Here is a 14020-nt window from a genome sequence, read left to right on the forward strand (position 1 = left end):
TATAATAAAATATAATATTAAAAGTGTACATTAGGGTCAGCCAAGTGGCTCAATTGGTTAAGAGCGCAAGCTCTGAGCAACAGGGTGGCCGGTTCGATTCCCACATGGACCAGTGAGCTGCACCTGAGCAAAGCTGCCGCTGAGCTGCCAACAGGTGGCTGGATGGCTCTGCTAGTGAGAGCACGTGCTCCTAACAACAAGGTTGCTGGTTCAACTCCCACATGGGATGGTGGGCTATGCCCACCAGCATCTAAGATTGAACACAGCACCTTGAGCTGAGCGGCCGTGAGCTACCCAAGGGTGGCCGGATGGCAACTGGACTTGGAGCTGAGCTAGCTGCGCCCCCCACAACTAAGACTGAAGGACAACAACTTGGCTGTTCCCCTTCCCCAATTCCCCAATAAAAATTTTTTAAAGTGTACATTAAAAGTCTATGAAATTCATGGCTTAATAGTATAAGCCACACTTTTAGATTAAACCTTAAATATTCCAATTTCAGCTATTTAACCACATTTCTCTTTCTGGAATATAATGACCAACAAGTAACACAACAAGCACTTTGAGATCTGCAGAAGAAAAGCATTCTCTAAAAACAAAGTTCAAGAGTATAATATAAACTTCTGCATTATTCTGTAAAATAGTTCTAAGGAGTTAAATTACAGAATCTTTGAAATGGAAGGATCCTTATACATAATCAACCTAACTCCACATCTTGCAGTAGGAAAAACAGATCCAGAGAAGTGAAGCCCTATGGTCACAGTGAATGGACAGGAATCTGGTCTACCTGCCCGCTGCTCTTTCTATTAGTATCCTATTAAGGTACTTGAAAATTATGAATATAATTAACATAAAGACTGTAAAAAATTAAAACTATACATTTCAACAAACTGAAAGAAATTAAATGAAGCCTAAATTACAAACCTTCTTGACAGGAAGATTGGCTGACCTAAAGAGCAAATCTAACTACTGAATTACCACAATTCAGAATCATTATGACTACTGAGTGGATCAGAGAGCTCACTAAGATGATCCTACTCATCATACTTAGTTAAAAAGAATCCAGCTGAATACAATAAAAGAAGTACCTAACTAATATCAGGGGGCCAGGCCTGCACCAAAAGCTACATCTGAATACTAATTTTCAGACAGCAATGATATCATTTTTACTTTGGCTTTTAGAAATAACGGGATCAGATAAGTAACTCAATTATTTGTGTGTTTTATTTTCTAACTAAGATCGTGGCTACACAGGTAAAAATGAAATATCAAACTGGGACCATATGCTAAAAAAATAAAAATGCAATATTTATCTGAGATTGTAATTTTTTTAGTGGGGGGAGATAGAAGTGCATGAAAAAAATTAGTCACATGATATTTTTACATTTAGGGACAGAAAACAAAACAGATTTTAAAAATACAGCAAGGCTTGAAATAGTGTATCAATATAAGTACATTAGCATATTACTTAGAAGTCTGAGAGCCTGGACTATTCAGGCTCTAAAATTTACTAGCTGTTACTCCTTCTGGTAGTGTGGTACTTTGCAGAAAATACTTTGATTTGAATTATTCCAGCATACGCAGTTCCTACTTATGTGACATGCAAAGTTACTCAGTCTTTCTGGGCCTGAGCTTCCTTATCTGTACAGGGAATAATAACAACCACCTCCTATGATTTGATAAGAATAAAAACGAAATCATTTATTCATGCACTCATTCATTCAGTCATTTAAAGTATAAGGATGCAAATGGAAAAAGATCAAATTTCCTAAGGGACCCATAGTCCCATGGGGGAAACAAACTAGCAAATAGAAACCAACCAAAGCTACAAGTGCCCAGAGGTTAGTATAGAGAGCTAAGGAAGCAAAGAAGCACAATACCTAATTCAGCCTGGGGGTAGGGTATAGTGCAAGTCCAATTTCACACTTGAAGGCTGTCTTCCAGACAAAGGGAAGAAAGGGCATTCCAGGCAAAGACAAAGGCACCCCCACCCAGTAAACACAGTCTGCACACTGACTACCACATACTATCTCTATATTTAGGACGCTCCTCCCGCAATGTTGTTTTTTAAAAAAAAAAAAACAATAAAAAGCTCTCTCCAGAGTATCATCTGATTTTGAAGGAAAAAACCCCACATATGTGTACAAAAAAAAAAGAAACTGAATGAAAACATTAAAAATTAATATTTTCCTGTGGGTATTTTAAGTAAAATATAAATATATGCAATAATCTGATGTATCTTTATAAAGAACTGTATTTCCCCATGTATAAGATGCACCCCATGTATAAGACACACCCTTTTTCAAAAAAATTGGGGTCTAAAAACTGGGTGCGTCTCATACAGTGGTTGTAGATTTTTTTTACTTGCATTTCCCGCTTTTTCACGCTTGTTGTCTTTGCGCTCATTGTTTCGCACTTGTTACCGGTATATTACGGTAGGTTACGTTTTGCCACGTTTGGCCCAGAAATGGCTCAGAAAAGATTTTCGTACAGTGCTGAATTCAAGTTAAAAGTGATCCAGTTTGCAAAAGTGAATGGAAATCGTGCTGCTGAACGTAAGTTTGGTCCTCCTCCAACTGAGAAAACAATCCGAGACTGGCTACGGGAAGAAGAAATCCTACTGAAAACGCAACAGCAGAAGGCCATGAGAGGCAATCTATGAAGACTGATTTGTCATCAGACACAGATGAGGACAAGCTAACGGTTGGGAGTTTTGACAGTGAATGAGGAGTTATATGAATTTTATGATGAATAAAACTTGAGTTCAATAACTTTGTGTAATATATATTTTTTAATTTGGGGCCCCAAAATTAAGGTGCATCTTATACATGGGAGCGTCTTATACATGGGGAAATATGGTTTAAGTGTTAAGATTTAATGTTTGCTGAATTTGAATGAGGAAGGGGGATAGGCAGGAAGGGAAAGAAAACAGATAGGCCCTTATATTGTAGTAATATTGTTGGTTAGCAGGGTGGGCTACAAAATGTTAAGACTTCCTATCACTTTTCTTTGAAAATGTTAATCACTGTTCCTAACATTTCTTTTTCTCTTTGCTAGTTTTAAAATATCCTCAGGAATGAGACTAGCAGAGCAATCAACCTAGACTCAAGTATACTCTGGGTTATACTACTTCCTCAAAAAAGCACCACAGGTACTATAACCTTAAGAACAGATAACATCAAGACAAAGACAAGGGACTAACCCCCATTCAAGAAATTTCTCAGTAAAGAAAGAATCAACACACAGACCAATGGAATAGAAATGAAAACCAGAAATAAACCCACATATATATAGGCAGATAATTTTTGACACAGGATCCAAAAACGTACAATGGAGAAAAGAAAGCCTTTTCAACAAATGGTGCTGGGAAAATTGAAAAGCCACGTGCAAAAAAATGAAACTAGGCTGCTATATGCCACAGTGTACCAAAATTAACTCAAAATGGATCAAAAACGTAAACATAAGACCTGAAAAAATAAACTGCATAGAGAAAAACACAGGTGCCAAACTTATGGGCCTTGGGTTCAAAGGGGATTTTATGAATTTGACCTCAAAGGCAAGGGAAGTAAAAGCAAAAATAAATGAATGGGACTATGGAAGGAGAACTGACTGGGGGGTGAGCATACAATGTGATATATAGATGATGTATTATAGAAATGTACACTTGAAATCCATGAAATTTTACTAACTATTGTCACCCCAATAAATTTTAAAAAGTAGAAAGATCCAGTAAAATAACTCAATACCAGTTAGCAGATTAAATAAGCCTAAATAATATATATCATACAATGCTTCGGGCCGGCCGAGAGGCACGTTGGTTAAGAGTTGGCTTGGGACACCAGCTCTGAGCAGCAGGGCCCTGGTTCAGGTCCCACATGAAGGCCAGTGACGCTGTGCCCTCTACAGCTAAGATGGTGAACAACAGCTGGGCTCCCATGAGTCGCTGGCAATGGTGTAGGCTGCAGTAGAGCTGCAGGGGGCTCCCGTAAGCTATCATGAGTGGCCGGCAGCCGGTGTGAGTTGCCAAGAGCCACTGTGCACGGCCGTCCAGAGGCCGGTGACCGATCTACCTCACCCGGGAAGAGCGCAATGATAATACCAACATGGGCCAGTGAAGCAACGTCCTCCACAACTAGACTGAAGACCAAAAAGTACAGCAACTTATCTGTTCCCTCCTCCCCGAATTCTCCAATAAAATCTTTTAAAAAAAAACCTGTCAGTTGCTTGGACAGCAACACAGAAAGAGAAAGTCTACTTTAAAAAAAATGCTTCATGGGACCAGCCAAGTGGCGCATTGGTTAAGAGTTGGCTTGGGACGCCAGCTCTGAGCAGCACAGCCCCGGTTCAGATCCCATATGGGACCAATGACACTGCCCTCTACAGCTAAGATGGTGAACAACATCTCGACCTGGAGCTGGGCTGCCGTGAGTCGCCAACAATGGCATAGGCTGCGAGCTGCCATAAGCTACTGTGTGTGGCTGGCAGCCAGCGTGAGCATCTGGCAGCCGGTGCGAGCTGCCAAGAGCCGCTGTGAGCAGCTGTCCAGAGGCCGGCGACCGATCTGCCTCACCCGGGAAGAGAGCAATGATAGTACCAACATGGGTCAGTGAAGCAACGTCCTCCACAACTAGACTGAAGAACAAAACGACAGCAACTTGTCTGTTCCCTCCCGCAATTCCCCAATAAAATCTTTAAAAAAAATGCTTCATTCAAAAGTTAAGAAAATTGAACAATTAATAACTGATGGCCATCTTCAACAAGGTACTTTAAAATATAAGAAATTAATTATCAATAATGTATAGAAAATAAGTTCAGGATTAAAAGAGATCAATCAGAAGGGTTGAGGACCGCTGTAACAAGAAAATGGAAAAACATACCTCCCACTTTTTATAAAAAGAGTGAATAATACTACGCTAATATACTGAATCCATAAAAATGTAAATAACAGTAAGTATCTTTTGACATAATGATCATTTCCTGTTTAACAGAGATGTACTTCAAAGCATTCATTTGGCGTTCAATTCTGACACTTTTTAAATACTCTTTTTTTTTAATGGTACTGTTTTACATGTCCCTTACCTTATAAAAATATTAAGAAAATTAGGTGGTAATAATTACCTAGCTAAAAAAATATCAGTTCTGGCATCATAGTTCTCCAGATTTCCATTCTAGTCTTTCAACCTGTCTTATTTTTTAAATGTAGTAATCAATTTATCTGTACAGCGTTTTCAATTAGCAGAATGCATTCTTTCATATTTAACTCATTCAGTTCACAAAACAACCTTGTAAAATAGGTATTGGTTTTCATTTTATAAATAAGGAAACTGAATCCCTGAGAAGTTAAGTAATTTGCTCAGGGTCACTCAGCAAGTAAAGACTATCTCCCAGACTAAATCTTAGGGTCCTTACATACTACACAAAAATGCTATGTGAGAAATGTCAAACAAGGGCATCTCTAAAATACGACACAAACACTAAATTGCCCTTAAATTACTATTTTGCTCCCTACCAAAAATTATTAATCAATTAGTAATCAACATTAGTAAAACAAGAACAAAAATACACAAACTAAACTAATTTCAAAATTGACAAAGGTGCTTTCAGGACAAAATTTTATAAGGGAACTTGACACAATCCAAATACTCTCCTACAGTAGCTCTCTTCACTTTAATACCATCTCATTTGTATTGAGATACCAGTTTTCCTAGGACTAATGATAAATCTCCAAAAATATTTTAATCATCAAAAGTATGTTCCTAGAGCCCAAGTGTGAAAAAAAATTAGTCAAAGATGAATCCAGACAAATAGGTAAAGCCAACATATTACAGAAAGCAACAATGAACTCGTGGCTCAAGCAAATCAGCAGTGAAGAATACCAGTTTCCTGACATTGATTGCTCTCTGCCATAATACCTTATCAGTTATCATTATATCCACACAAGGGTTGAGTAGCATATGCTTCTTGGTTTCCCAATATGCACTCTGTTCTTCCTAACTATGGTTGTATGTCCACACAGCAGTTAATAAATCACACATGCTTAAATTGCTTCCACACTGAGAGATGCAATAACTACACTACCAGCACTCAAAGATCATTCTACTGTTCTAACAGATAATTTAAGCTATTTCTATAATTAGAGAACAAGAGCTGGGTAAGGTAAGAAAAAATACAGGTATGTCTGGAATTCAAATGCAGTGCTTTAAAGTACTTGGTGAGAATCAAATGAGATAATGTGAAAACACTTTTAAACTTGAATACATTATATGCAGATGCAAGTTCTTACAATGAATGACACATACCATCATAGATGTATGTGTTCTTTTTAAAGATAGCAGTGAACATACAATCTTAATAAAAGTTTTTTTAAGAGCGTAAAATTGTTTCAAGTCTTTTGTATATAAAATGAAGGTAATACAATCTATGTGACTCCAAATGTAAGCATTAATGGGTGCTTTCAATTCTATGGATGAAAAAAGCTGAATAAATGTAAAAATATATACCACACCTAAACATAATTATGCCTTTGGTTCAGTCTTATGATAGGAGTCCCCTAAAAAGGATTAAAAAATCTTAAAACATGCCTTTGAAAAATGTTTCTGAGTCACCATTTCAATATATAAAATGTGTATGTTTACAAAAACTATTCATTTAGACACACATGCCCCCCTCATTACTGTGTTTGCCCTCCCCAATAAAGCTCCAAGGAGGAAGCAATAAAATAGCCAACATTTCTAAAGGGTCACCACAAATGAAAGAACAGCTGTAATTATTTAAATTATCTACCATAAGATGAATTGTAAGAAGCAGATCTATTATGTTATAAATAAGTCATGCAGATATAAAGGACCCAAATCAAACTTCAAAATCACCATGACTTCAAAATTCTCCCTGTATCATTATTTAAAATTCTGAAAATTAATTCAGAATGTTTTATTTTTAATTCCATATTCAAAAACTTTACAGTTTAACATAAACTGACAAACATTTCATATACGGACACTTTTTTTAAAGCACTTCAGATCTGGATATGTCAATACTTGCCTGACAGTAGCTTTAACAAAAAAGCACCTTCCCTGGTGTTTCAAATTTTGACTAAAACATTAAATCAAATTTAAAAAAGAAAAAGGGGGAATTTGTTGAATACGTAACAAGAACAGTAGTAATCAACTTATTATCTTAATATTCTTCTGAATAAATCAAGTTAAGCAGTATAAACAGTTCAAGTGAAAGTATACATACTGACAGAAGAGTAGGATTTTTTTTCTAATATATATCTTTGTTTATAGTCCTTTACCTTTTCATTATGGATTTGTATTATTTCTTTTATACCCCAATACATCTTAAGTTTAAGTGTTATTATATAATTTAATATATTAGACTATACTACTTATTAATACTGTAAGTACATATAAAATTATACTATTTATTAATATTTGCCCTAAATTTCAATCCAAAACATATAGCTAAATCAAAGATCACACTGTATAAATTCATTATTCTAATAGCACTTAAAAAATACCTGTCCCACGAAATAAAAGCCATCTCTTCCACAATGAAGCCACTCAAAATCAGAGGTCAGATATGTAATAATTTCAATCAACAATACAACTGTTGAATCTAGAATCAATCTAGCACTGCCCACTTAGTTCTCAACCACTACACTTCTTTTCTTTTTGTTCAAATTCTCACTCAGCCCTGTCTCCTCTTCCCTTACAAATAAATCTATAGGTAGATAATATCCCTAGAAAAACTGGATCCCAGTGTAGAAAAATAAAAACCTAATTATACAATACAAAAATTAAATTAAAAACAAAAAAGATAGGCTATGTAAACTATAATGTGAAACAATAGAAGAAATTCTGTGTATATAAAATGAAAAATATAAAAAACAAATTAAAAATATAAAGGTGAAAATCAAGTATATGTAGGGATGTACAAATGCATTAAGAACAATTAAAAAATAACTATTTAAAGTTTAAACTTCACTAACAATGGGGAAATAGCTAATTAAATAAACTAGAGACTACTTTCACCAGGTAAAGCCATCAAAAGATGTAAAAAACATTTTTTAAAACTCACTCTAAGTACCTAGATGGTGACACTATAAATTAGCACAATCTTCTGGAAAGCAATCTTACAATATATATAACAAGACCTATAAAACTGATGAGACCCTTTGATCTGATAACTCCACTTTAAGAAGATAGGCCAGGAAAATAGCTCAATAAAAAAAAGGGAAAAAAGCAGACAGGCTACTTAACTATGCAAAGATAAAAAACTGGAAGTAACTCAAATGCTCAAGTGAAAGTTAAGCTCTAATCACAGCAGGTTAAAAACAACTGAATCTTTTCTTATGTTAAAATAACAATGACTAGTCAAATACAGATAAGCATATGTATAAGTGTTAAGTAAAAAAAACAAAGCACAAAAGGGACTTAGATTACAATTACTTAAAGTATGACTTTACAATATAAGGAAAGGAAGTCTAGTAAACTGGGTTTTGTTGGTTTTTGTATATGTGTGGTTAAAAGTTTGTATTTTTAATTATTTCGGTGTTCATTTACTTTTTATCACTATCAAGTTAATGTTTAAAAAGCTTTTACCTTTTAAGTCTTCTATTTCTACTCGCTTAAAATGGTCCACTTACAGACAAAGGTAAATGAAAACATTTTCAATAAACCTCAGTATAAAACTCTATCTTCAAAATCACGTTAGTCATAAAGTGTTAAAACATATTGGTAGGCACTCTTGTTTTTGCCCTTTTTTTTGGCAGGACTTAAATTCAACAAAAATTCTGATTACTAATTAAACTGATAATACATGCAGTTTTCAAAAATAATTTTTATCCACCTGAGAATTATTTACTATTAATAGTACAGATGGTGAAGTTTATCCTTATCATAATCATTATACCATTTTCTGTGATTTGCAAAAAATAAAATAAAAATGTAGATTTGGTTAATAACTAACGTGGCCTTATACTGTAATTTAGTACAAAGAGAAATGAATACCGAAGCAATTTAAATACTCTCTTATTGCAAGCAAATTTTAAATCACTTTATATTTAGAGTCTACCATACCTTCCAACTTTCTTTAACTGTCTGATTTTTCTCCATTTGGATCTTATTTGTAGGAAAGATAGCTAAATTTAGATTTTAGAAACAGGACTCCTTTCTTTTTTCATTTCCTTCCAATTTACTGTGCCAATGGCTACTACAAGAGAACATCCTCCCCAAAATAGAAAGGATCACCTTTTAGTATGTGTCAATGCTAAACAGAAGGTATATGCACTCTATGAATTATATTTCCAGGAGAAACAACACAATCTAATGGCTTTGGTCCTTTACTAAAGTATATTCTATTTTAAAATATGACCACTGTTGTCTCCTTGTAAACCCCAAATCGCGTTTCATCAGTTCTCAAAAAGGTCATAATCCATAGTTGCTATTTAGTGAAAATGTATGTGCACAAATGCGATTTAACGATTTGATGAGCTATTTTCTAAAATCTTATACAACGACTATGCTTTTATTCAGTCCTCGACTATCTATAATAAAACCAGCAAATCTTGGGATTCACCCGATGCTCCCAATTTTTAATTGTGTCGGTTTTTTTTCCCAACCCCGGTTCTTCAACTCCCCTCCTGAGCCCCCTCCCTCGTCCTCCACCCCAAAAAAAGACTGAGCCTGGCCTCAGTTCCCGTATTTCAAGCCAGGACCAACCAGAAACCAGTTTTCTTCCACTAATCCGGAACTCCAGGCTGTTACCAATGCTGTCATTGGCCAGCGTCAGTCCTTGGTACGTGCCCCAAGATAACCCCCTGGTTTCTCTCCCTTTCCCCCCCACAATGGGCCTTTCCCGATGTTTGTAACATATTCATAATGCACAGTACAGCACCTCTGATAACCAACTCACATTCTTCAAAGTTTTCGGGTGCAAACGAGCGAGGCCATGGGGAGGGCAAGGTACCCTTTCTCCGACTCGGGAGGGGGGGAAGGGGCAGTCGTTCTACTCTGCACCGAGCTCTGGAACAGAGCTGAGGGGTCTGAAGGGTCGGGGGCCAGCTGGGGCAACAAGGTGGGGAGGGAAAGGAGAAAGAGTTGGGTAAGTTCAAATGAAAACTTTACTCACTAGATCCTCGAAGCTTCTTCGGTGCTCTTTCCCCTCCCAGTCTAAGCGGCGCGGAATCAGCTGGGGGGCAGAGAAAAGAAAGCGGGAGGGGGGCAAATGATAAAGGCCAAGCCTTCGCTCCCCATCAACCCGACCCAGCCTGGGTCCAGGTCCTCGACCCTTCCGCTTCTTTATTTCTTTTGGCCCGACTGCTGTTGCCCCAGAGCTAGACGAGTGTGTGTTGCCGGGGGGAGGAGGCCAAAGGGAGGAAATCTTCAAAAACCGCCTCTCACGGGCATAAAGAGGGGGCGAGTTGAGACCCCAGCAATATCCGCCCCCTTTGAGGGAAGAAGCCGGTTCACCCCTGTGACAACAGCTATGAGTGCCCAAATCCGAGCGTCCCTCCCGGCCCCTGCCCTTCTCCCCTGACTTGCCCTCCCCTTCCTCCAGTTTCACCCTAACCCTCCCCACCTCCTCCCGAAGGGGCTCCGTACCTGATGCTCCTCGAGCTCCTGCACTAGCACCTGAGCAAAAGGGAAACACGGATATGAGGAGCAGCTCGGGCCATCAAGCCATTCCTCCCTCCCCACTTCGAACCCAGCCGCTGACGGTAGTACTATTCAAGGCCGGCCATTCCCTCACCCCCAGCGTAACCGCGCACCCCGCTGCCTCGATGTCCCCTTCGGGACTATTCCATACGACTCTCAGCTCTCCTCCTCCTTCTCACCTGAGCGGATTTGTTGCAGGGTCCGGACTGCAAGAATCTAGCGATCAGGTAATACAGCTCTGAGGAAGAGGGGAGAAAGGTTGAGACGAAGGCAAAGAATAGAAATAGAAGCTTTTTTAAAAGAAACTGACAGCCGTCGCTCTAAGCCCCTATCCCCTTGGCCCCCGGACACAGCTACCCACCGGCTTCGATCTGGGTAGGTGCCGCCGCCATCCTTTTCCCGAGGGGGTTTGGGGGCTTCGATCCGGAGGGGCTGGCGGCGGCGGGTGGGGGCGCTGCCTTTATTGTGGTGAAGCCCCCATGTCCAGGAGTCCCGCCGCTTCCGCCGCACTCCTCGTCCCAGTTTCGGTCTCTCTCGGATTCATCGCATCACGTTTCGACCCATAGATATTCTAGCCCTAGAGCTGAGGAGGCGGAGGAGGAAGGAGAGGGAGAGAGAGAAGAAGAGGGAGGAGCCGAAGTGGCGGAGCGCTGGGCGGGGGGAAAGGGGGTGGAGAGGGGAGAAGGTAAAAACTGTGAGGGCCTGCAGCGTCGTCGTTCACCGCCAGAGGCAGTACGGCAACAGCGCGGCATCCGCACTCCGTGACGGCCCACGGTTGCCTAGCTACTGCTCCCGGAAGGAGGAAGGAGGGGGTGGTGCTAAGTGGCGGCGGACGCTCTAGCAGCCGCTGTAGAACTCTGTGGTGGCGTTCTCTTCCGTGAGTTCACGAGTCGCTTTCCCTTCCTGTGAGGGCAATCGGACCCTTTCCGGTCGCGGACCTTACCGTCTGGGGTGATCGTGAGGAACATGTGAGACGCTGGCTCGACTCCGCTGCTTTCTTCGTTTTCCTCCCGGCACCGAACAGGCTTTATTTATTTATTTATTTTTGTCGTCTCTCCCCCACCGAAAGGAGGCTAGCCGCTAAGGGATCTTGTGACTGAGGGAGGAAAATGAACTCCTACTTCGTCACTTGTTTTACTTCAAACGATTTTGTACCGATTGAAAATGCAGTACTTAACACTCCAGAGTGCAGGGTTCATATTGTTATAGACAAAGACCACTGCTGAAAATGTCCCCCGATTCTAATAAATATTGCGGGAGGAGTTTGTTGTCAGACATGAAGCATTGTACTTTTTCCCTTTCTGAAAGTTTCACACGTGCCATATCGCTGCCATTCCTACAGGATAATTTTCAATTGTGCCTTCAATTAATGCCAGAGTACTTTACATTAACCATGGATTTTTTTGTATTATTGTATGTCTATATGCAAAGTAGTTTTCTACAAGTTTGGGCAACATTTGTTAATTAACATATAACCCCAAACTTAATACAGTACCCACTTGCAGTATTTGGTTTATTGAAATATTAAGTGATCAAAGGATTGGTAGAGTAATTGACACATAGTAAACTCGGTTTCCTTCCCTTATTTTCCCTTAATATTCTGTTCGCACCTCAAGCCTTGACCAAAATAAATAGTTAATAGAAGCTGAACCTGATGAGATCAGAAATGCTGTTTAAGCTGCATGTACTATTTACATTGAAAAGTTGAAATTTGAAGGTTCACCTTTAAATTTAGGGTTGGATTATTAGGAACTTGGTTTCCTTAATTAGAGTTCAGCCATTAACCTCAGTGGGCCTAGAATTATATTATGCAGACATATAAACTTAAGGTGGTTAGTTCTCACTCTGGCCATTTTTTTACCCTTCAGAAAGAAAGAACCACACATGGCAATTGTGATTATCATAGGTCTTTTTTGGTCATTATGTTATAGTATTTGATAAAACAAATGTCATTAACTGAAACAAAAAGATGTATAAGCCCTAGACAACTCATTATAAGCAGTTTAGCAAAACATCAGAGTACCAGATGGAGTATTTTTTACAGTTCAAATATGATATATATATATATGTATGTATATATATATATATATATATATATATATAACATTTAACATCAAACCATTACCACATGCTAAGCACTTCACACACTTTACCTCGTTTAATCTTTATAATGACCTTAGGAGGTAGGTTCTATTGTTATCCCCATTTTACAGATGATAAAAATGACTATATGACTTTTGACAACTCACTTAAATTCTGAGAACCTTATTCTTCATCTACAAAATGTGAGTAATAGTACTTGCCATGACCACTTCACAGGAATTGCTCTAAGTCATGTGAATATATTTGTATCCTATTTCAAACTTTATGTGCCGTTGTTATTCCAGTGAGCACGTCAGTATCAGGCTGGGTGCACTCAGGAGAGAAGAGGCACACAGTAATTTGAAAAGGGAAAATGTTAAATACAAAATCATTAACATAACAGGAGATTGGAGTAATGAGGGATTACCTAGTAAGGAGTAAAAAGAACTCTATAAAGAATATATAATAGGAATAGCAGATGTAATAAACACTATCACTAGAGTTGAGATAGAGTAGTCTCAACACCTACCCAGGGCTAAGATACAGTTCTCGTTGAAGACGACAGAGCCAGCCCAGTCTCGTTCAATGACAGGGAAGATGCTGTAATACCTTGCAGGCAGAATGATGGAACTGCCCTCTGGAACTTCCCAAAAACCTATCCTCTGGAATCAGCCCTCTAGGGTGCCTGGAAAATATGTTCACAGTGCAGTTTCTCACCAGAGACACTTTACTATAAAACCACCAGAGGGAGGTGCTAGGGGAAGCTGCTGGAAGCTACCAAAACCATGCAGCACAGGAGCCAGGCAGTGGAGGAAGCTGCACAAGCTATAGGAGCAGCCTACCCAGTAAGCACACCAGAAGCAGGAAGCAAAACCCTTTCTTCCTGCTCTGTCTTTCCAGTTCCCTCTACTGACAAAGCTTCAGTTCTAGCTGACAAAAGGAAAAATATTTAAATGGCTCAGACCTATTTTCATAGAGCAGTCAATAAGGGAGAATTTGGAAATGATAAGCAACATCAATAAACTGGCACGATTTCCCCATGTTTTGTTTATATATATAACGACTAGGTTGATAAAAAGAAAGTTATTAAAATGTGTATGTTAACATAAAAAGTGTTCATTTGTTGTTCAGAATAAGCCTAATACTTTGAATTATTTTGTTGCAATTGAAATCACCAGTCTTGGGCCAGCCAAGTGGCACAATGGTTAAGAGCTGGCTTGGGACGCCAGAGGGCCCCGGTTCGGATCCCACATATGAGGGCCAGTGACACTGCCCTCCACGGC

At 38.9% G+C, this 14020-nt stretch overlaps 1 protein-coding gene across 1 annotated transcript in view; it reads right to left on the bottom strand.

Moving 5' to 3' along the window:
- BRWD3 (bromodomain and WD repeat domain containing 3) overlaps nucleotides 1–11398 on the bottom strand; it is a 116757-nt gene extending 105359 nt beyond the window's left edge. The window contains exons 1-4 of the mRNA XM_019648194.1: nucleotides 11017–11398; nucleotides 10835–10893; nucleotides 10602–10631; nucleotides 10129–10188 (exon numbers count right to left, since the gene is read on the bottom strand). Coding sequence (XP_019503739.1) covers nucleotides 10129–10188; nucleotides 10602–10631; nucleotides 10835–10893; nucleotides 11017–11047 — 180 coding nt within the window. The 5' untranslated portion in view covers nucleotides 11048–11398. The remainder of the gene's footprint in view (nucleotides 1–10128; nucleotides 10189–10601; nucleotides 10632–10834; nucleotides 10894–11016) is intronic.
- Between the last annotated feature and the right edge of the window lie 2622 nt (nucleotides 11399–14020).

The sequence above is a fragment of the Hipposideros armiger genome, unplaced genomic scaffold (genome assembly GCF_001890085.2).
Source record: "Hipposideros armiger isolate ML-2016 unplaced genomic scaffold, ASM189008v1 scaffold_121, whole genome shotgun sequence".
Lineage (NCBI taxonomy): Eukaryota > Metazoa > Chordata > Mammalia > Chiroptera > Hipposideridae > Hipposideros > Hipposideros armiger.